General features: G+C 64.7%; 3 protein-coding genes across 3 annotated transcripts; 2 read left to right on the top strand and 1 right to left on the bottom strand.

Moving 5' to 3' along the window:
* The first annotated feature begins 1,778 nt into the window (after positions 1–1,778).
* CCR10 (C-C motif chemokine receptor 10) lies at positions 1,779–3,862 on the top strand. The gene is made up of 2 exons (XM_066567070.1): positions 1,779–1,790; positions 2,786–3,862. Exons 1-2 carry the CDS (start codon positions 1,779–1,781, stop codon positions 3,860–3,862), a joined length of 1,089 nt encoding a protein of 362 aa, XP_066423167.1.
* A 2,159-nt stretch (positions 3,863–6,021) lies between these two features.
* PLEKHH3 (pleckstrin homology, MyTH4 and FERM domain containing H3) lies at positions 6,022–13,184 on the top strand. Its single transcript, XM_066566907.1, has 13 exons — positions 6,022–6,217; positions 8,082–8,137; positions 8,784–8,872; positions 8,998–9,192; positions 9,374–9,531; positions 9,782–9,905; positions 10,286–10,583; positions 10,681–10,888; positions 11,118–11,254; positions 11,371–11,491; positions 11,570–12,019; positions 12,093–12,284; positions 12,365–13,184. Exons 1-13 carry the CDS (start codon positions 6,065–6,067, stop codon positions 12,545–12,547), a joined length of 2,364 nt encoding a protein of 787 aa, XP_066423004.1. The 5' UTR covers positions 6,022–6,064; the 3' UTR covers positions 12,548–13,184.
* An 885-nt stretch (positions 13,185–14,069) lies between these two features.
* TUBG1 (tubulin gamma 1) lies at positions 14,070–21,282 on the bottom strand. The gene is made up of 11 exons (XM_066566856.1): positions 21,171–21,282; positions 20,840–20,952; positions 20,170–20,337; positions 19,910–19,978; positions 19,044–19,123; positions 18,311–18,437; positions 17,572–17,658; positions 17,216–17,365; positions 15,795–15,947; positions 15,384–15,545; positions 14,070–14,756 (listed from the first exon to the last, which is right to left on the bottom strand). Exons 1-11 carry the CDS (start codon positions 21,217–21,219, stop codon positions 14,559–14,561), a joined length of 1,356 nt encoding a protein of 451 aa, XP_066422953.1. The 5' UTR covers positions 21,220–21,282; the 3' UTR covers positions 14,070–14,558.
* Between the last annotated feature and the right edge of the window lie 101 nt (positions 21,283–21,383).

Here is a 21,383-nt window from a genome sequence, read left to right as displayed (position 1 = left end):
TCGGGGAGAGTCGGAGCGGTGCCCGCAGCCCCCCCGCAGCAGATGTGGAGGGTTTGTAATCAAGCCGTGGATTAAGGCCTGCAGGTCTCGGGGTCGCCGCTCTCTCCAGTGGTGCAGAAGAAGGGATTTAGTTTGTATCTGCTCTCAACCACCCCCAGACGCCCACAGAGGGGTTTGGGGGGGCTGGTGCCTGCGTGCCCTACATACCCCACAGCCCCGAGGAGCAGGAGTCCTACTGTCCCAGGGGCCTGGAGCAGTCCCGGGGGACGGGGATGCCCCAGCAGCTGCTGGCTCCAGGCTGGCTCCAGGCAGGAGCAGGAGCACGGCCAGGCTGTGCCCAGCTCTGCACCGGTGGCTCCAGACCTGGCAGAATGTGCCAGGCTGGCTGCCCGGGCAGGGCAGCACAGCAATCAGCTGGGGCAGCCGGGGCTGAGCCTGGGCAGGGAGAGAGAATAGAAAGCCCCAGGTGTGGCAGGGATGTGGGACACCTGGCAGTGCACCAGTTCTGCTACCAGGAGCTGGAACTGTAAGCTGAGGGCGTTGGCACCTTCCCTCCTGGCCCCCAGACCTGGCAGTGCCCACAGGTCCATCCCAGGAGAGGCACAGCTTCCCTGGCCTTATCCTGCCACCCCGTCTGCTCTCAGCCCCACATCCTGACCCTGTGCTGGGCCAGATCTGTGACAGCCCCAACAGGGATGTGTAGAATCCCTGCTCTGCACCCACAGACTGGCCCCAGGACCCTCCTCCCTCCCCTTCCCCCCAGATGCAGGGTGCAGGAAGGCACCCCCAGAGCCAGCACAGGGCAGAGAGCTGCAGTTGGCATCCCTGCACTGCAGAAAGAGCAGGAGAGGGGGAAGAGAACATCCAGCAAAGAGCCCTGGGGGCCCCCTGGATACTGGGGGCACCTGTCCTGGCTGCTCTTCATCCAGGGTGCAGCAGCTCCTCAGCCCCACAGAGAGCAGCCAGGATCCTGTCTGGAGGCAGCAGGAGGGCCGAGGGCAGGGTGGAGATAAGCCATGGCAAAGACAGCTGGAGCTGGGAGAAAGGGGGATTGAGGGATTATGGCCAGGAGCCCATCAAAGCTAGGGATCAATCTTCTCCCCCCCGAGGAGAGGAAATGGGGCCTCTGCCCCACAGGAACTAATCTGCTTTTTAATGAGGAGCTGGGAATTGTGTTGTCAACAACCAGCAACAGCCCTGCCCAGCACTGTGGGGATGCAGCACCAGGCTGGGAGCCCTGGGCGAGTGCTCTGCACCAGCAGCCACCCAGCTTCTGGAACCACCACGTTTGCCATCAGGAAAAAACAACCCTAGGCCAGACAGGGCCCTGCCAATCCTGCCTGAGGAGCAGCCTGCCTGTGCCCAGCTCAGTGCCAGCCCACAGCAGCAGCTCCCACTCCGTTCATTCTCTCTGGTCCTGCAGAAGCCAACAACAGCCCTGGGGTGGGCTGGGGTTTCCTGCATGTGCTGGATGCCCTCGGCCAGACCCTGCTCCCCTGGCTGGGTGCTCCCAGGTTTGTCCTGCACACCCACATGACAGAGACTGAGCAGAGCTGCTATTTCTGTCCCCAGCATGCAGATGTAGAAGGTGAACCAAGTAAAAGATTCATTATAGGGCCACAGGGGGGTCACACCTGCCTTGCCTTCCACCCGAGGGCTGGATATGTGCTCTGTTGTTTTCAGTTTTGGGAGCTGCATGTGGTCAAACCACAGGTTAGAAAGAGCTGAGACACCAACAGCTTCAGATCCAGCAGCCAGGAGAAAGGCTCTGCTGTGCAATGACAGAGCAGGTAAGGGGGCTCCAGGGTGAGGGGTGTGCTGGGAGCCAGGCAGGACCCCCCCCTATCACTGGCTTTTCTTAATTTTTTAGTGAGTCCTGTGGGTTTAGACTGAAAGGCAAAACCCTGGGGAATCAGGGCAGTGCCTGGTGCTCCAGGCCCCTGGGGCCCTGAGCAGGAAAGGGTCTGGAGGAGCTGCTGGAGAGTCAACCTGCCCTGCGTTCTGATCCCAGCTGTGGCCCCAGAGCAGCTGAGAGGCCCAAGCCCAGCTGCCTGGGCTCACTGACAGGGGCCAGAGTGCAATTGCTGTTATGAGGCTATGATGAGTCAGAGAGTGTCAGATCCTGGTCTCCAGGTTACTGGGGGTCCAACTGGCCAGTGCCAGGCTGTACCAGGCTGCAGCACCGTCCTGCTGCCCCAGAGGGGTGAGCAGCTGGGAGGTGGGAGCACTGTGCTCCCTGTGTGAGGCAGGAGCTCCCTACCTGGGAACAGGACCAGGCAGTGCAAGGCCGTGCCCACTCTGGGGTCCCCAGGGTGGTGCGTGAGGGCTTTGGGCACCTGGGGATGAGGGTGTGGATCCCCAGGACTCAACTGTCCAGGGCCATAGGCTGGGTGCTGAGCCCCAGAGCAGCTCCCTTGTACGTGCAGGGTGGGTTTGTGGGACAAGGTGTGCTGGGGATGCTGTGGCTGGGGTCACGTCCTTCCACCAGCTCTGCTTTGCAGAAGCTACTAAGGAAGCCTCTGTGGTCGCTCTTGCAATGTCTGAAACCTGCAAAATTAACTGCTGCAGGGTGGGTGTGAGATAGAAACAAATCCCACAGGTAGAGCCAGGGGCTGGGGACTGCGACACACCCGGGCTGGGCTCCCTGTGGCGAGGCTCGGTCGAGAGGGGCTGCCCTGGGTGTGTCCTGGGCTCCCAGGAGTGAGGCTGGGTGGAGGATGGCTGTCCCAGGTGTGGCTCTGCACCTCGTGGCCGGGCCACCCCTGCCGAGCCTCCCTCTGCACAGGTGACTCCCAGCTCCTTCTCAACAGAGCTGATGGCCACCACTGACTTCTACCTCTGGGAGGATGGGTACTCAGGCGAGGCCAGCACGTTGCCTGAGCTCTGTGAGAAGGAGGCAGTGCAGGGCTTTGCCCGCACCTTCCAGCCTGCCGTGTACCTGCTGCTCTCGCTGCTGGGCACAGTGGGGAACGGGCTGGTGCTGCTCACACACACCCGCTACCGCCAGGCACGCAGCGTCACCGATGTCTGCCTCCTGCACCTGGCTCTGTCCGACCTCCTGCTGCTCCTGACGCTGCCCTTGGCCATCCTCGACACGCTGCGGGGCTGGTCCCCGGCCACAGCCGCCTGCAAGGCGCTGCAGGGTCTCTACGCCCTCAACTTCTACAGCGGCTTCCTCTTCCTCACCTTCATCAGCGTGGATCGCTACGTGGCCATCGTGCGGGTGCCGGCCGCCTGCCGCCTGCGCCCCCGGGCTCGCCGGCTCGGCTGCCTGGCAGCGGGGCTGGCCTGGGGGGTGGCCACGCTGCTGGCACTGCCCCAGTTCATCTACAGCCAGGCGGAGCAGCACCACGACCTCCGCCTCTGCCGTGTCGTCTTCCCCCGCGAGGTCTCACGGGCGGCCCGCGGTGCCACCAACCTGCTGCAGGTGGTGCTGGGCTTCGCGGTGCCCTGCCTGGTGATGACGAGCTCTTATGCAGCCGTGGCACGGACGCTGCTGGCGAGCCGCGGTGCCCAGCCCCAGCGGGCTCTGCGGGTGCTGCTGGCCCTGGTGCTCGTGTTTGTGGCCCTGCAGCTGCCCCACAGCCTGATGGTGCTGCTGGACGCGGCCGAGCTGCTGCTCCCCTGGGAGATGAACTGCGCCCAGAGCCGCCGCAAGGACCTGGCGCTGCTGGTCACCGGCGGGCTGGCGTACCTGCGCTGCTGCCTCAACCCCCTGCTCTACGCCTTCCTCGGCCAGCGCTTCCGCCGGGAGCTGCGGCTGCTCGCCAGCGACTGTGTGGGCTCCCTCGGCCCGCGCTGCTCCGGCCGCCCCAGTCCCCGCCGGCGGACATCGCTCTCCAGCTACTTGGACGTGATGTAGGAGCCCGGTGCCGCGGGGCTCGGTCCCTCCGCCACTCCCCGGGGTCAGCCCCGTCCCGTGGGCACCGGCACACGGGCAGCACCGGGACAGCCCGCACGGTGCCTGCACACGCCTGGGCAGAGGGGAGAGCAGCCCCGCGGCGCCTGCACGCCCTGCGAGTGCCCGCACTGCCCGGCGACTCGCGGGGCTGCGGTCCCCGCACAGACCCTGCAGTGTCACCGCGCCGCGGGCCGTGCCATGCTTGCGTGCTCCGGTGAGCCGGTTCGGTGGGTGCCAGGGAGGCAGCTGGTTCCCACTCTCACAATAAACCCCGAACGAGCTGGTTCCCACTCTCACAATAAACCCCGAACGAGTCCCGGTGGGCCAGCGCGGTCTCGGTGCGGCGGTTTTGCGGGGCCGAGGGCGGCTCCGTGGCCACGGGCACCGGCGGGCGATGCCTGCAGGAGGCAGCAGAAGCTCGCGCTTCCTTGTCGCCCTCCGCTCGTCCCCGCCGCTGGAGGGACACGGAGCCCCCAGACAGGGGACAGCAGAGATCCTCGGAAAATCCCTCCTTGGGTCCTGCACCCCAGAGCGGGGGCAGAGGGAGGTTTGTCTCCCCTCCTTACTCCCCCCACGAGCTCCTGGGCCACGGCACATCCCGGCCCGGAGGCTCTGCGGCACCAGGGCTTTGCGCTGGGGCTGGCCCGGCCCGGACACGTGGCGACCAACACAGGAGCACGGGCTAGGACATGGCGAGCGACACTTGTCCCACGGGCTGGCACACGGTGCCATGGGCCGGCAGCGCCGGGGCCGTGTCCCATCACCCGGCCTGGCTAAGGAAACGCTCCACAGTGAGGGAACAGGACTGGGCTTGGCTGTGGTGCAGCTGCTTCATGCAGAGAAGCACCTCCCGGTCCTGCCGGGGCTGCAGGCTACTTCCTGCTCACCCCCTGCTCTGTTTGGGATTAGCCCAGGCTTCCACAGGAAGAAGCCATTCCAGAAGCTTCACCTACTGCTGGGCCAGAAGCAGGTTACTGCTGACTCAGCAGCCGCAGAGGTGGGGTGATGGGCCTCTGTGCCCCCCCAGCCCTCGGTGGGGATCAAGAGCCAGATTCGGGCAGTTCTTGGCCAGACAGCACAGCTGCCCCTGCTGCCCACCCAGCCTGTGGTCTGGGGTGGTCCCACTCCAGCCCTCCGATGCCCCCACGGCTGGTGGGCTCTGCTGGATGCTCGTGGCTGCACAGCCGGCCCCACACCAGGGGCTCAGCCCCAGGCACAATCCAGAGCAGGCTGCGTGGGAGGGGAGCTGGCAGCCGGAGCTTCCTGCCTGTTCATCCCAGCAGCCAGGCTCCCAGGGACGGCGCTGACCCAACAGCTGTAGCACAGCCAGAGCCTGAGCTCCTGGGGCCTGGGGAGCAGGACCAGAGCCTCGACACTGCCATGGCACCCATGGCTCGAGGGTGCCACAGACCCTCTGCCACTGGGTGAGCTCGGGGCTGAGCTGAGCCCACAGCTGTGGCACTGGGTGTGACACCACCACGAAGGCCTTCCACCAGCTCCTTGGTGGAAAGTCGCTATGAGGGCCTGCAGGACAGGCCTGCCTGGGCATGGTGTCCTCCTGCCCACGGTGCCCTCCTGCCCATGGTGCCCTCCTGCCCACGGTGTCCTCCTGCCCCACGGTGTCCTCCTGCCCCACGGTGTTCTGCTCACGGTGCCCTCCTGCCCCACGGTGCCCTCCTGCCCCACGGTGCCCTCCTGCCCGAGCACAGAGCCCACGGTGCTGCCCGCTGGCACAAACTTGGCTGAGTCGCCATGCTGGGACAGGCGCCAGTGCTGCCGGAGCCAGGGCAGCGCACGATGCGGGCGCCGCGGGGCAGGGCAGGGGCCCGTGCCCGGTGCCGGTGCCCACACCGGGAGCAGGCGGCGCTCAGTGACGGTGCCCCCGTGATGTGCCGAGGGTCCCCGGTGCACTCTTACCGGCGGCGGCTCCGGGAGCACCGTCCCCAGCGCAGCCCGGCCCCGCGCTGGCCCCGCCCCTCCGTGACGCACCGGCGGCCCCGCCGCCCCGGGCGGGAGCTCCGCCCCGGGCCGCGCGCGGCGATTGGCGGCGCCCGGTGACGCGCGGCCCGGCCCGCCCGGGGCGGCGGCGGGGCCGGCGGCCGGTGCGCGGGGCGGGCCGGTCCCGTCGCGTCCCGGTGCCGTCCCGTTGGTGTCGGCGGGGCGATGCCGTTCCCGGGCGGGCTGTGGTGGCTGCTGTGCTGTCGGCGGGGCTTCACGCTGCTGCGGCGGGACTACGGCGAGGCGGAGCGGGAGGCGGACGGCGAGGCCGAAGAGGAGGAGGAGGCGTCCTTCGAGCTCCGCGCTCAGGGAGACCAGGTAGGGCCGGCACCGGCGCTGGGGCGGCCACCGGGACGAGCGCGGACGCGCCGCCGGGGCGGCCCCGCTGGATGCGGGGTGCGGGGTGCAGGGTGGGTCGCTCCGGTGGGTGCGGGAGAGCCGCAGCCCAGGGAAGCTCCGGGCGGGCGCGGAGGTCCCGGGCCCGCGGGGCAGCACCGACCGTCCCGCTGGGCGCTCCTGCCCGGGCTGCTCGCTCCTTAGGGCAGGGACCGCCGGGTACCGTGCCAGACCCGCGGCGGGGCCCCGCCGGAGCGGACCGGGGCTGTCCCGGGAGCACGTGCCGGGCGCGGGGAGCGGGCCTGGATCTCCCCTCTCCGGCTGCTTCCTCTCTGGAGGGAAACGGAGCGGCGGAAACCGGTGCTTCCTCCGGCCGGGCTGCGTGTGCGACGGCTGATAGCGCGGGGTGCGGGGGCAGCTCCCGGGGCTCCGGTCTGTCCCGCCGCTCTCCTGCACCGAGACCCGTGGGGCCGGATCCCAGCCCGGACTCGGGGGACGCAGGGGCTGGTGACTGCCTGGTCCCGCTGGCTGTGGCCCCTCTCCCCTGCCCGCTGCGGGGGCTGCAGCACGGCCCTGGCTCCGTCGGTCCCTTAGCAGCAGGTCTCCTTTCACAGCAGTGCCAGCCCGTGGGGACAGTGACAAGGCTGGAGCTGGGCCCTCTGGGGACTGACTGGTGGCAGTGCCAAGGGCACAACTGCGTAAGGAACCGTCTTTGGGCTTCCCACATCCCATGGGCTGCACTGGCTCCGGGCTGGCGTGGGCGACTGGTGACGCCAGCTCCCCCGAGAGCCCTTTGCTGTGGCCAGGGGGTCCTTGGAAAGCCACAGTGTCAGCCCCCCCTTGGTGGGAGCGTGGGAGCAGCTCCCCTGGCCCTGCCGCCGCAGCTCCTCTCCTGTTTATTTATATCCCTGAGAAAGAGCCGGCTGCCACCGCTGCCTCCTCTGGACTGCCCGCGAGAAACCAGGCACTGCCTCCGTGCCTGCAGCCCTGAGGAGCGTGCGAGGCCCTCCCCAAGTGGGACAGTGTCTGGAGCTGCTGGCCCTGTGCATGGGCACCAGCACTGTGTGACAGGTGCCCTTAATGCCACAGGTCAGTGGCGCCTGGCCCTGCCCCACAGCACAGCCATACCTGCGGCGGCTCCCCCCTCCCTGACACTATTTTTAGCATCTGTCTCTTTTTCTTGGCGTTGCGTGCTCTGGCCTGTCGAGCCTCTGGCTGCCCCGTTGGGCTGCAGCTGGCAGGAGCTCCCGTGCATCTCCCAGGACGGCACTGCCGGTGCTTCCATGTCCCCGCACCCCACTGCGCTGGGCGCCGTGCCCGACCCGGTGCCTGCCTGTGCCTGGGCTCTGCCTCGTGTCCCAGCATGTGTGCCAGGCCTGTCACGTGAGCCCCACTGTCCATGTCAAGTTGTGCTGCGTGAGGAGGAACTGACCCTGTCCCACTGCAGGGCCAGGGACTTCCCAGTGCTGCGTCCCACCGCCGCGGGCAGGAAGTCAGCGGCCCCATTACAATGGGACTTTGTGCCGTAAGCGTATTACTCAGCACTGACCTTGTGCAATTCTGCACGGTATTCAGCCAGCTGGGTCAGCTCAGGACACACGGCCAGCGCGCCCGCCGGCTGCCCCCGCACCCGGGGTGCCCCAGCTGCAGCCCTGGTTCTTGCCGTGCCCTTGTGGCTGCCAGGGCTCCTCTGCCCCATGGCAGCAGGGTGTGAGCCTGTCTCTCTGGGCCCAGAGCTGGGTTGATGATGAGGAGGAGGAGGAGGAGGCATACAGTCATGCCTCACCCTCATTGCATGGGGTGCCAGGTGATGACCGTGGGGCTGAGATGTCTCCTTCCTCCCCAGGGATCCCTGGAGGTGAGCCTGAGCCAGCCCACCCGTAGCAGCAGTGGCTCGGAGCGGTGAGTGTTCCCCTGCCTTGTGTCCCTTGTGTGGTGCTGCAGGAGCGGAGGGACTGGCGTGTTGTGGGAGGTTGCCCTGGTGCTGGTGTGTGCTCCACCGTCCTGCTCACTGAGCTAGCACCAGGCTATGCTGCTCTGTCAGGTGGAGCAGGGAGTGGCAGAGCCGGGACTGCCGTGCTTGTCCCCATCCCTGGCGCATCCTCAGGCATGTCTCCATCCCCCTGCCGTGCTGGAGAGCCTGACTGCCTCAGGCTTAGCTGATGGGGCTGTGCATGACTCTTGCTGTGCCAGGAGGCTCTGCCAGGCTGTGTCCATCAGCAGAGGCTGTGCCCTGGGGTGCTTGGTGCTGAGGAAGACGGGGTGCCGGGGCACAGGGGCCTGCTCGCTCGCTGTACGCGCAGTTCTGACGCTGCTGCCAACATTCCTTCCTGGTTGTTCATTTTCCGAATTCCTTGGCAGGGCCAAGACTGCAAACAGCTTATTTTTAGCCGGGGTCATTTGCACCCAATGACTCTGTTCCCACCGCAGGGCTGTGGGGTGCCCAGAGCCCCTCGGGACCCAGCTCATCCCAGCCCTGAGGCCAGCTCACTGCTCCGGGGCTGAGACCCCCTGTGGGTGCCTGAGCTCAGCCCCATGTTGTCCTCAGGTCCCTGCTTGTTGCAGAGGAGATGCGCAGCCTCATCGTGGAGAAGGGCCCAGGGCCAGTGGAGGACGAGCCTGATGCTCTCGTGAAAGGTGGGATTGCGCCCCAGCTGTGGCTGGTCCCACCCCAGAGGGATGCTCAGACCTGTGCAGACCCTTCCCCGTGCTGAGAAGCCGGTGGGGTGGATGTCAGTGAGGCTGAGGGTTCCCCTTCCCAGGCTGGCTGCAGCGGGAGATGCGGGGCTGCATGAAGACGCCCTGGATCCGCCCTCGGAAGTACTGGTTCGTGCTGACACCCGACTCCCTGGACTACTACAGCAGCAACGAGAAGGGGGCCAGGCGCCTGGGCTCCCTGGTGCTCACCAGCCTCTGCTCCGTGCTCTGGCCAGACAAGCAGCTCTACAAAGAGACGGGTGAGGTGCCCATGCCCCTTGGCCAGGCTTCATCTTCCCGGCACAACTTGTACCCTGTGTTACCCTCCCAGCCCTGAGGGCCTGTTTTGCCCAGAGGAGAGGCTGTGCTGAGCCCTGGGGCGCTGAGCCAGCCTGGCTGGGGTGCTGGTGGGCAGTGGGTGAGTGGGTCTGTGCCTTGCAGGCTACTGGAGCGTGACGGTGTTTGGCAGGAAGCACTGCTACCGCCTGTACACGGAGCACCTCAACGAGGCCGTGCGCTGGGTGTGTGCTGTGCAGAAGGTCATTGACAGCAAAGCTCCTGTCCAAACACCCACCCAGCTGCTCATGCGTGATGTCGAGGTGAGCCCAGGCACCGGGCTGCCCATGCCCACAGCTGTAGGCCGCCCTGGGGTGGGTGTTTGGGGCCTCACATGCCTCAGGGTGGTGATGGGGGTTTGTGCACTGGGGTGGGTGTTTGGGGCCTCACATGCCCCAGGGTGGTGATGGGGGTTTGTGCACTGGGGTGGGTGTTTGGGGCCTCACATGCCCCAGGGTGGTGGTGGGGGTTTGTGCCAGGTTACCCCTCTGCAGCTGTTGCTTTGCTCTCCAGGAGCACAGAGACAGCCCCGAGGTTCTGGAGCAGATCTATCGCTGCAACCCCATCCTGCGCTACACCAGTGGCCCCCTCTACGCCCCCCTGCTGCCCTTCCCCTATGGCAGCCTGGACCAAAGTGGTGAGCAGCAGATGGGGGACACAGAGCTGGGTCCTACACTCTAGGCTGGCAGCAGTGATGGCTGGGATGGATGTTCTGTGGGGCAGGTGGGCACTGGGCTGGGGTCTGGCTGGCCCTGGCTGTGAGGGCAGTGCCCAGCTGCTGGCAGGGGGTCCTGGGGAGGATCATGGGGCTGTTAACCCCTATCCCATCCCATCCCATCCCACAGCCCCTGACCCCACAGCTGCACCACGGGGCTGTTAACCCCTATCCCATCCCATCCCACAGCCCCTGACCCCACAGCTACACCATGGGGCTGTTAACCCTCATCCCATCCCACAGACCTTGACCCCACAGCTGCACCACGGGGCTGTTAACCCCTATCCCATCCCATCCCACAGCCCCTGGCCCCCGCAGCTACACCACGCTGCGTGACGAGGCTGTGAAGCTCTTCAACTCGCTGCAGCAGCTGGAGTCAGAGCGGGACCCGGTGCCGCTGATGCAGGGTGTCCTGCAGACCTGCCTGGACCTGCCCCCGCTGGTGGATGAGATTTACTGCCAGCTGGTGAAGCAGACAACGGAGCCGCCGGCGCCGGGCGGGCAGGGCGACCTGCACTACTGGCAGCTCCTCACCTGCATGAGCTGCACCTTCCTGCCCTCCCCGCCTGTCCTGCGCTTCCTGCGCTTCCACCTGGACAGGTGAGTGCCAGGGGTGCTAGCTGGCACCAGGGAGCTCGCCAGGTGCTGGGCACCCCTCAGATCAGTGCCACCCTGATCCTCCTGGCATTTCTTGCAGGACAGAGAACCGTTTCCCTGCCTCGGAGATGGCCAAGTACGCCTGTTTCATCCGAGAGGCGTTGGGAAAGACAAAGGGGAGGGAGTGTGTGCCTTCTCTGGAGGAAATCCTGGTGCTGATGCAGCGGCAGGAGATGATCTGCACAGTGCACTGCCCTGGGGCACCTGCCTGCAGTGTGGCCATCAGTTCCCACACCACAGCCGAGGAGGTGAGGGGTTATGGCTGTGCCAGGCAGGGGGCTGGGGACATTTTGATGCACAGGGTTGGGTGGGCAGTGTGTCACAGCAGGTGAGCAGGTCTCTCCCAGCTGAGCCATGGTGGAGAGGGGCCAGGAGCTGTCTGCCTTTGCCCACCATGACCAGTCTGTGTCCCTTTACAGCCCTGAGTGCCGTGGCCAGGAACACGTGGTCACCATCGGTTGCCTTTGTCTCGCCCAGGTGGCCCAGGAACTTGTGTCACGCCTGGGGCTGTCCCAGAGCCCCAACCTCTTTGCGCTCTACGAGCAGTCCCGGCGACGGGAGCAGCCAGTGGGCAGTGCCACACTGCTGGCTGATGTCCTCACCAGGTTTGAAAAGTAAATGTCCTGTTCTGCTGCCTATGGAGGAGAGGGGCTGGGGGGCCACGGGTGGGAGGGGGCAGATGAGTATGGGACACATCCACAAGCTGATGGAGCCGTCCTGTCTGCTGCAGCCTGGCTGGAGAGGACCGGGAGCAGGACCCACCATGCCGCCTCTGCTTCAAGCACTACGGCTTCCTGGACACGGACAACGTACCACGGGACAGCCTGGAGTTTGCCCTCCTCTTTGAGCAGGTGAGTGGCACGCTGGGGTGGCTGTGCCGTGGTGGCCACGCCACGATGGCCGTGCCAGCTCACCCTGCTCTCTGGCAGGCACACGAGATGGTGCTGCGGGGCTACGTGCCCACGTCGGAGGAGACGCTGCAGACGCTGGCGGCCCTGCGCCTGCAGAGCCTCAACAGCGACTTCTCCACCCACGCGCCCTTCCCGCGCCTGGAGGAGCTCTTCCCTCCCCACGTGCTGCACGCCCGCCTGCCGCCCCTGCCCCACCGGCCCCCGGCCAAGTGCCGCGGGGCCCGGCTGCGTGCGGGGCTGCTGGCCGGGGGGCTCTGGGGCCAGGCGCTGGCCAAGCAGCGGGCGGAGCGGGACCAGCGCCTGCGGGGCCGGCTGCGTGAGGAGGGGGCCAGCACCATGGCTGCCATCGTGGAGAAGTGGAAGCTGCTGCAAGGCATGGGCCGGCCCGAGGCCATGGCTGCCTACGTGGCTTTGGTGCGGGAGTGGCCTGGCTTTGGCTCCACGCTCTTCGATGTCGACCTGCAGGCGGTGAGGCCCCGGCTGGGGGTGGTACAGGGGCAGCCCTGGCAGTGGGCAAGCCTGACAGCCCTCTCCCTTGCAGAGCCCAGTGGGCGCTGGGCCCCAGCGCCTGTGGCTGGGCATCGGGGCCAAGGCTGTCTCGCTCTACAAGCCGGGAGAGCCTGAACCCTTGGACAGCTTCTGCTACGGCCGCATCTCCTCCTTTGGTGCCTCTGACAGCAGCACCTTCCGCCTCTCCGTGGAGGATCGAGACCTGCTCTTTGAGACCTCCCAGGTAAGGGGCTGCCATGCCTCCACCCTCCCCTCTCACCAAGGCTGCCCCAGACTGACCCCCTGTGCCCCCTCTCCCTGCAGGTGGATGAGATCGCCCAGCTCCTCAAGACGTACCTGGCCTCTGCGGGTGCCCAGCGGCTGCCCCGGCCCCAGGAGCCTCCCACCAGTCCCCCCAGTCTGGAGCCCACTGTGCTGCCCCAGGGGCTCTGCCCTGCTCCCGGACCCTGGCAGCACCGGCCACCAGTGGGTTCCTCCCACAGCTAACCCAGCAGCTGCTGTGGCCACGCAGGTGCTCCCATGGCCGGCGTGGGAGGGCAGCCAAGCCTGGCAGCGAGTGGCAGCTCTGTGCTGGCCCCCAGCTGCTCCAGAGAGCAGGGGGCCAGGGGGTCGTGCTCCCCCACTGCCATTGCCTTTCTGGCTATTCCCTTAATTTATTTTGAGACGCCTGCGCGCCCCACGTCTCCCAGCACTTTCCCTGGTGGGCAGCGGGGCCACCCTGCTGTGGTCCCCCACACTGCCCCCAGGCCTGTCCCTGTCCCCTATACCCTGGTGCCTTTGCCTCCAGCACTTGTGTTGCCTGGCCACCCTGCTCGTGCCCTGGGCAAGCAGAGGGTACCAGGCAGTAGTGCTGTGCCATCATCTGTCTGTCCGTCCTCTGGACCCACCCCTTCTGGAAAGCTGCGGGCGGCTTTTGGCCAAGCTGCCCTGGGGACCCACGGGCTCCTCCTGCATGAGTGGCTGGGCTCTGCGGTGGCCCTGTGGCCAGGTTAATGTCACAGGGGTGGATGGTGGAGTGGCAGCTGGTACGGCTGGGGCTCGGCCCCTCTGTAGAGTTTGTTGGTTCTGTCTTGGGATGGGGGGGGTTGGTTGGTTGTTTTTCTAAATAAATGCACAAAGGAAAGGCTGGGCCTCCTGTCCTGGAGCGTGGGCTGACAGCGGGAGGCTGGGACAGTCGGATCCCTGGGGCAGCCAGGGCAGCAGGGCCTGGAACAGGCAGCGGGGAGGAGCAGCACAGCGTGTCCTTGGGGGCAGGGACTGCTGTCCCTCTGGTCATTGCCAGGCGACCTTTGGCATTTCACCAAGAGCACAGGCAGCTCCAGCTCCCCGGCAGCCCCTGGCACTGGCTGCCCCGGCGGGGGGAACTGCCCCAGCCACAGGGGCTGCTGCCAAAGAGGGCGTGGGAGCCCATGCTGCCACCATGGCTGTATTTTTAGTCACCTGCTCTGTGCCCCAAAGGGTAAGAGGAAAATGCTAATTTTCACCTTGGGCTGCCTAGGTTTGGGATGGCGCCAGCACTGCCCCTTGTCCCCAGGCCACAGCCCAACTCCCACAGGTCAGGACCAGCGCTGCTGTGTCTGTTTCTCCTGACACTGTCCGGCCTCCCACCCATGTCCTTCCTGGTGTTGCTGTTCCCTGCCTTGGATCCTGAGTGGTGAGGGCACCTCCAGCCCCTTGTGGCCCACCCCTGCAAGGGCCTCACTCCTGCAGGAGATCCATGTGGGTGCTGTGTGCTCTGCAGGCAGGGCGGTGCCAGTGCCAGCCCTGGTCAGCCGTGCAGGCAGGTCCTGCCAGTATTTCTGGCTCTGCTGCAGCAGTTGCCCAGTGCTGCCTGGGCCCCATGGCACTGCCAGCTGGGGCAGAGCTGGCCCTGCACACCCCAGGGCATGTCAGTGAGCAGTGGCCATGGTACTCCTGTGCAATGGAGCTGGCTGGCCGGCCAGACAAAGCAGGCACCAACCCCCGGCTTCCCTGCCTGGCTGTTCAATCTGGAGTCATGCAGGCAGCATCAGTGCAGGAACAGCCTTTATTAAAGCAAAATAACCTACAAAAATATAGATACAGCCCGTGCCCCAGGCCTGATCTGGCCAAGGAGGAACAAGGCTCCCGCCCAGGGCAAGGACTAGCTCAGCCACACGGAGCCTTTGGCCACGGGGGTTGTGTGCACCCAAACTTAGGGGGCCAGGCCTGTTCCCAGCCCCAGGGTCACTCTCCTCCTCCTCACAGCAAGTGTTGCTCCCACAGGCAGAGGTTCCCTCCCAGCAGAGCGCGCAGCTGCCCCAGTCCTGTCCTGGGCCAGGGCACACGGTGGGGCCGGGGCTGTGCCCCGCTGAGGAGCTGCAGCTCCCCGCAGAGAGCTTTCCACAGAGGAGCACTGGCACGAGGGCTCTGCCACGCCAGGCAGCGCTGAGGGGTGACAAACGTGGGCACGGCAGAGACGAGCCCTGCCGGCGTGCGTGGGGGTGGCCACGGACCTTCCCGTCCCCTGGCAGGGCACTCACTGTTCCTGCGTGCCCCAGGAGATGTAGTCGGGGCGTGTGGCTGCGTGATACTCATCGATCAGCTGCTGCACGATCTCCCGGGAGTTGTCCAGCTCGTCAAAGTTGTCCTTGAAGATGTCCTCCTTGCGGAACTGCTCCAGGAAAGCCTCTCGCTTGCGCAGCTTGTCGTACTGCCGGCACGTCCGCTCGAACAGCTGGGGAGCAGCACCGGGTCAGGGCGGCCACAGCTCCCCAGGGAACCTTCCCAGAGGAGCCAGCAGGACTTGCGAGGACACTGGACCTGATCTGAGCCCTGCTGGGAGCCACCCAACCCCGTCCCTGGTTTTGTGACAGGCCCAGAATGAAGAGAAGAAGATGGATGAAGCCCGGGGACACAGAGATAGACAATGCCCAGGGACAGGAGGATGGACAATGCCCAGGGACACAGAGATGGACAATGCCCAGGGACAGGAGGATGGACAATGCCCGGGGACAGGAGGATGGACAATGCCCGGGGACAGGAGGATGGACAATGCCCAGGGACAGGGAGATGGACAATGCCCAGGGACACAGAGATGGACAATGCCCAGGGACAGGAGGATGGACAATGCCCAGGGACAGGGAGATGGACAATGCCCAGGGACACGGAGATGGACAATGCCCAGGGACACGGAGATGGACAATGCCCAGGGACACAGAGATGGACAATGCCCAGGGACACAGAGATGGACAATGCCCAGGGACAGGAGGATGGACAATGCCCAGGGACACAGAGATGGACAATGCCCAGACACCACAAGGTCTGGGGCTGCAGGGCCTGGCGTGGCAGGGAAGGCACTCACCGAGGAGATGTTGGTGTGGTTGGCCATCATGAGGCCACTGACACGGTGAGCAGATGGCAGGTAAGGGGACTTGCGGGACAGAGCCACCTGGATGCTGGCAGGGCCCCAGGGGATGAAGTTGGCCAACTTCCTCTCCCGGATCCGCTGCAGACTCTTGTGAACCTGCAAGGATGAGAACAGCAAGGGACAGCAGGGTGAGGGACAAACAGCCTGAGCTGCTCCTCACAGCCATGGGGAGTCATTTCAGTCATTTCAGCATGACTGCTGCCTTGCCATGAGGCCAAAGCCCAAACAGGAGCAACCTGAAGCCAGCTCTCAGGCACTGCCTAGCCTCACCCCAGGATCCCTGCACACTGACCATGCTCTTCCCTGTGCCACACCACGGCCATCAGTACCTGAATGGGGACTCACCTGTGTAGGATCCACCTCCCCCTGGATGATGTTGAGGATGGCAATGTAGCAGTGGTTGGTCTGCCTGTCTCGCCCTGTGGACACCATCACGTTTTTAGGCTGCAGCAACCTCCTCATCACGTCCAGGACTGTGGTTTTCCTCACACTGGCCACCTGCACAGGCCAGCCAGGGGTCAGAGGGAGTAGGTGTGCTGCTCCCTGCCCTCCTGCTGCCTGGTACACACACACACACACAGGAGCAGGGGGCAGCTGGACAGAAATGCCCTCACCCCGGGGATGGAGTCACATGCAAAGCCACAGGCAAGACAGGGAAATCCCAACACTGCACAACAGGCACAGCCAGGCCAAGAAACAAAGTGTCAGTGGGGGCTCCAGCATGGGGGCTGTTTGGCTCCCACCCTGCAGCACAGCAGGGGCTGGGGGTGAAGCTCAGCTGAGAACAGAGGGACGGGGACCTGTTTTATGTTGCTGCTGTCAGACATGGGTCCCGTCCCACTGCCAGGCAGGGAGCAGTGGGGGTTCAACAGCAAAGGGGTTGTCCCCAGCTGCCTGCTCTCCCTGCCTTGCCCAGCTCTGAGCCGTGGGCAGCCTGTCCCTGAGTGCTGTTGGGGCTTTGCCCAGCTGCTGCTGGCTAGGGGGGCCACAGCCAGGGCCAGCACCCAGCCTGCCCACATCAGGGACAGCTGGCTGAGGTGGCAGCCCCCTCCTGCACTGGTTGAGCCCTGCCCACACTCCTCCCATGGAGGACAGATCACACACTGATACCCTTTTCAGAGCCAGCAGTTTTTCAGATTTGCTTCTCTGAGAAACATCCTGAGGAAATGCACACAGGGAGAGGAGAAGAGCAGCTGTTAGTTCCTTCCAGGCTGTGGTGGGTCAGTGCAGGTGAGCACCTCCCAAAACAGAACTGCCCCACTGGCACCAGGGGGCTGGGGGGCACTGCTTAGGGACCAGCCAAACACAAGAAGCAGCACTTGAAGTGCAGAGGGGTGGCAAATTCACTCTCAGACACAGCCTGAGCTTCAGGAAGTGGCTGACACCTGCAGCCCACTATCAATGAGCATTGGTGTTTGGACCCAAAGTGCCAAAGCTGATGGCCCACAGGGGTGGCAGGACTGGCAAGTGCACTCTCCTGGCCTTGCTCTCATCACTGCTAAGGGTGGCTTTTGCCAGTGCAGACCCTGATGCATGCAGCAGGTAGCCTGGCACAAGCACAGCTGCCTGCTCAGGTCTGATTCACTGCACATGCGGCTGTCACGTGGTGTGAAGCACACGTGGGTTGGGATTTGGGACGTGAGCCTGGGATCTGGGACGTGCAGTGACAGCTCACAGAGAGACGAGGCTGACACAAGATGCTGCAAGGTGAGTGTGGCAGCTTCTGTGCCCTTGGGGATGGGGAGGAGAGCCTGGGGCTGCCTTACCGACTGGTCGGTGGTGAGCGGTGTGTAGCCCGTCATGAGGAAGTGCAGCCGGGGCGTGGGGATCAGCGAGGCAATCAGCCCAATGAGGTCGTTGTTCATGTACCCGGGATACCTGAGCGTGGTGGTGCTGGCAGACATGATGGTGGACACCTAGGGGAGAGGACAGGCTCAGCAGAGTGTCACAGAGCGTGTCAAAATCTGCGTCATGCTGACATGCCAAGGGAAGGGCACAGGGCCCTCACTCACAGCTCCAGGCTGCCCACCCCTGAGCCCAGCCCATGAAGCTGGTTCAGACTAAACTGAACACAGCAGGGAAACCCTGTGCTTGCTTCTCCTGAGGGAAAAGCCCTTCTCACCAGCTGGTTGATCTGTGAGAATGACGGGTTCTGGATGTGCAGCCGGTCTGTCGCGATCCGATTCAAGGCTGTGTTGTCCAGAACCACCTGCAAGAGAAACCTGGCTCTGAAGGGCCCCTGAGGCAACTGAGGAAGACCAGCCCTGGCCATGTGTCCCAGGGCACTGGTGGTCCAGCACAGGAGCCCTCTGCACAAGTGGCAGACACTTGAAACCACAAGCTGACTCACGCATGGCACGTAACTGACACCATCAATGGAGCCTCTTCCCTCCCTCCTGGCTGAGCTCCCCATGCTCTCCCCAAGAGCTCTGCCCCACTGTAGCAGCTCCAGTGCAACTGCTCCTGCACTGCCACATGCAGGGAGCAGCTGCAGGGATGAGCAGTGTCTGGTGAGATGTGACTGAAGGCAGACTGGAGGTGCTGCCTGGCTGGGGATGCTGTGGGTGCTGCAAATGACACAGGTGCTGCATTCAGGAGGGGCTGCAGCACAGCTACAGAGAAAGCACAGCCAGTCCTCACTGCCTTGGCAAGATCTGCTGGAGCCAAGGCAGAAATGCCAGGCAGCTCTGCAGGGGTGAGCACCAGTGAGGGTCCCTGGGGCCACATCTGCTTGGCCCTTCTGTTTGGGGCGTGCTTGTTGCTGCACTTGGAGCTTGCTCATCTCCCCAGGATGGGCTGCAATTCTGAGCTGTGGGGACAAGGCCACCTCCTCAGGGCTGGCTGCACCACGGGCCTCTTACCACACAGTCAGCATTCTGGGTCAGCCTCTTCAATGTCAGCAGAGAGTTGTAGGGCTGGACTACAACGTCGCTCATCTCATCCTGGTTTGGGAACACTGAGTAGGTCTCCACCAGTTTCTTGGGATACCTGGTGAGAAGTGCAGCATCTCAAGGGTTAACACCATCAAGCTGCTCTCTCCCCTCCCACAAGCTGCCTTAGCAGTCTCCAGGGCTCAGGACAGGGTGAGTCACCAAAGCTGCAGCCAGAGTGGCTCCCAGGGAGGGAGAGAATGTGTCCCAGCAATGCCTACCCCAGCAGCACAGGAGCTGGCTGCCAGAGGAGCTACAGGGAGGCTGAGCCATCCACAGGCTGATTAAGCAGCTGCTCACAAGTCTTTTCAAGAGGATGCAAGCTGCAACAGGCCAGGATGGCAGCTCACAGCCTTCAGCCAGAGCCTCCCACCCTCCCCTGCACCGTCAGGGTGTCCGCAGGCAGCTGCCTGATAAGAACGGCTGAGGGAAGGCAGAGCTTGGACAGATCAAGTCCAGTTCCAGAGCCTCTGAAGTCCCCAGGCGTATCAGGAGCCAGCCTTGTGCAGGCAGCGTGCCAGGGATTGCACAAGGCAGTGTTTGGGTGGGGGTGGTGCCTCTGAGTCAGCGCTCTCCAGCTCCAGGCAGGCTGCCCGGGCTGGGCCAGGCTCTGCGCTCTGGGCAGGGGACAGGGCTGTGCTCACCTGTCCAGGGCTGTGCTCACCTGTCATTCAGCCTCTCCAGGAGGTACGAGCCCAGCCCGGAGCCTGTTCCACCAGCAATGGAGTGGCAAAGCACAAAGCCCTGGAAGGAAGCAGCAGGCAGGTGCTGAAGGTAAAGCTCAGCCCCAGAGTAGGCAGACAATGTGTCAGCCCTGCTACCTCCAGCAAAGACCTGTCAGACAGGGCCAGAGCTTCTCAGAGCATGGAGGCAGCAGAGGCTGACCCAGCTCCTCCAGAGCCCAGCAGCAGCTGCAGCTCCTCAGGCCACTGCTGCCCACACAGTGGGATCCACATCTCTGCACACCCCACAAAGTGCAACAGCTGCTCTCAGGTTCCTCCCACCCAGACCAGCATTGGAACAGCTCCAATGTCACCTCCAGGGTCCAGTCTGTCACAGGAAATGGAACTGCACGTTCTCAGCTCTTTCCTGGGTCCTTCACATCCCTCCCTCCTTCTAGAATGAGGCCAAGCTCCCAGTGCCTGGCTCCGGGGCAGCTCCCACATGCTCAGCTCCCACAACAGGCACTTGAATCTCCTGCCAGCTTGTTTTAGTGATGTTCTCCCTTCCCCTGCTGCCATGTCACAGCCTGACACGAGCACCTGGCAGCCCTGTCTGTCTGTATGGGTTCACATGGACAGCACAGAGAAAAATGTCCCACAAGCAAACACTGAGAGAACTTCTGGGGCAGGCTGGAGTGGGGATGGACAGACCTCCTGTCCCCAGATCCCCTCTCTACATGTTCTGTGCTCAGAAGTTCACTGAGCTAAGTCTGTGCCCACCAGACTGCTGAGCTCAACCTTACAAAGAGCAACCTAGCTGGGAAAACACCAGGCAGGGCCACCAGATCCAAATCCCTTGTTTACTTACTTCCAAGCTGTCACTCCCATCAGCCTCTCTGTCTATTATGTCAAAAATATCTTCATGGATCTTTTCTCCCTGCAAGAGAGAGATCAGCACTGGTTTTGCTCCTTTCCCACACAGAACATGGATGAGAGCTGCTCAAGCTCAGTGTGAAGCTGAGTCAGAGTGGCAATGTGGTCCTGTGTCAGGGTGCCACACAGTGCAGGGACACAGGACAACCCCCAGGGCTGAGGAGTCTCACCCAGCAGCACTAGGGCTGGTGGTACCTGTGAGAAGCCACTGGCCCAGTTGTTGCCAGCTCCCCCTCCATGCTCAGACAGGTAGATGTTTTCTGGGTTGTAGAGGTTGGCATAGGGGGAGTTGAGGATGGAGTGGATGACTCGGGGCTCCAGGTCCAGCAGCACAGCCCGGGGGATGTAGTGCTCATCATCTGCCTACAACGGGAGCAAGAGGATCACCATGCTGCTGCAGCTCACCTCCTTCCCAGAGCATGAGCCACCCCTGGCTGCAGGTGAGGGCGAGAGGGAGGAGGGAGAGGCTGCTCCTGTGCATGAGCCACCCCCTGGCTGCAGGTGAGCCCCACACAACGACAGGAAGGAGGGAGAGGCAGCTCCTGTGCAGCCTGTCCTCAGTACAGCATCTCTGTGCCCCCGAGCTCTCCCAGCCGGCGAGGGGGAGGAACTCCCGGTGCTTATATAAGACACTATCTATGGCAGCCCCAGCCTCGTGCCTCTGCTCCGCCTCCACAGCGCTCCAGTGACAGAGCGGGAGCGCGGGCGGGAGCCCGGAGCGGGCTGGGAGCGGGAGCCCGGGCTGAGAGCCGCTCGTGCCCGCGGGGGTGTGGAACGGGCACGGACAGTGAGCGGAGCCTGCCGGGGCACGGAGCCCCGCGCGGAGCAGGGCAGCTCACGCTCCGCGGCCCGGGGTTGGCGGTACCTGGTAGAAGAAGACATCCTTGCGGTCGGTGCCCTCGGTGGCGAACTCCTCCACGATGCCCTCGGGGCTGATGCCGTGCTCGGCGCAGAGCTGCTTCCAGAACTCGAACCCGACTGCGGGGAGGCGCGGTCAAATGGGCCGGGCACCGGGGCCGGTAGCGGGGCAAGGCCCGGAGCGCCCCGTCCCGCAGGCCCCGCCCCACCCGCGTGAGGCCCCGCCCCGTCCCGCCAGGCCCCGCTAACTGCTCCCCCCCCCCCCCCCCACCACCACAGCATCCCGGCCCCGCCCGGTGCGCGCTGCCCCGGGCCCGCCGCGGCCGTGGCGCGCTCACTCTGGTTGCCGCACTGGCCCAGCTGCAGGGTGATGATCTCCCGCGGCATCGCGGCCGAGGCTCCGCTCCGCTCCGCGCCCCGCCCGACTCCGGTACCGCCGCGTCTCCCGCCGGCGCCAACGGCAGTGCGCGTGCGCGCCGCTCGCTTCCGGGGCAGCGCCTCCCCGGTAACGCGCGTGCGGCCCGGCAGGAGGCGCGGGCGGCGCATGCGTC

The sequence above is a fragment of the Molothrus aeneus genome, chromosome 28 (assembly GCF_037042795.1).
Source record: "Molothrus aeneus isolate 106 chromosome 28, BPBGC_Maene_1.0, whole genome shotgun sequence".
NCBI classification, from domain to species: domain Eukaryota; kingdom Metazoa; phylum Chordata; class Aves; order Passeriformes; family Icteridae; genus Molothrus; species Molothrus aeneus.
The sequence above is the reverse complement of the archived record's forward strand: the minus strand, read 5'-3'. Positions and strand labels throughout refer to the sequence as shown.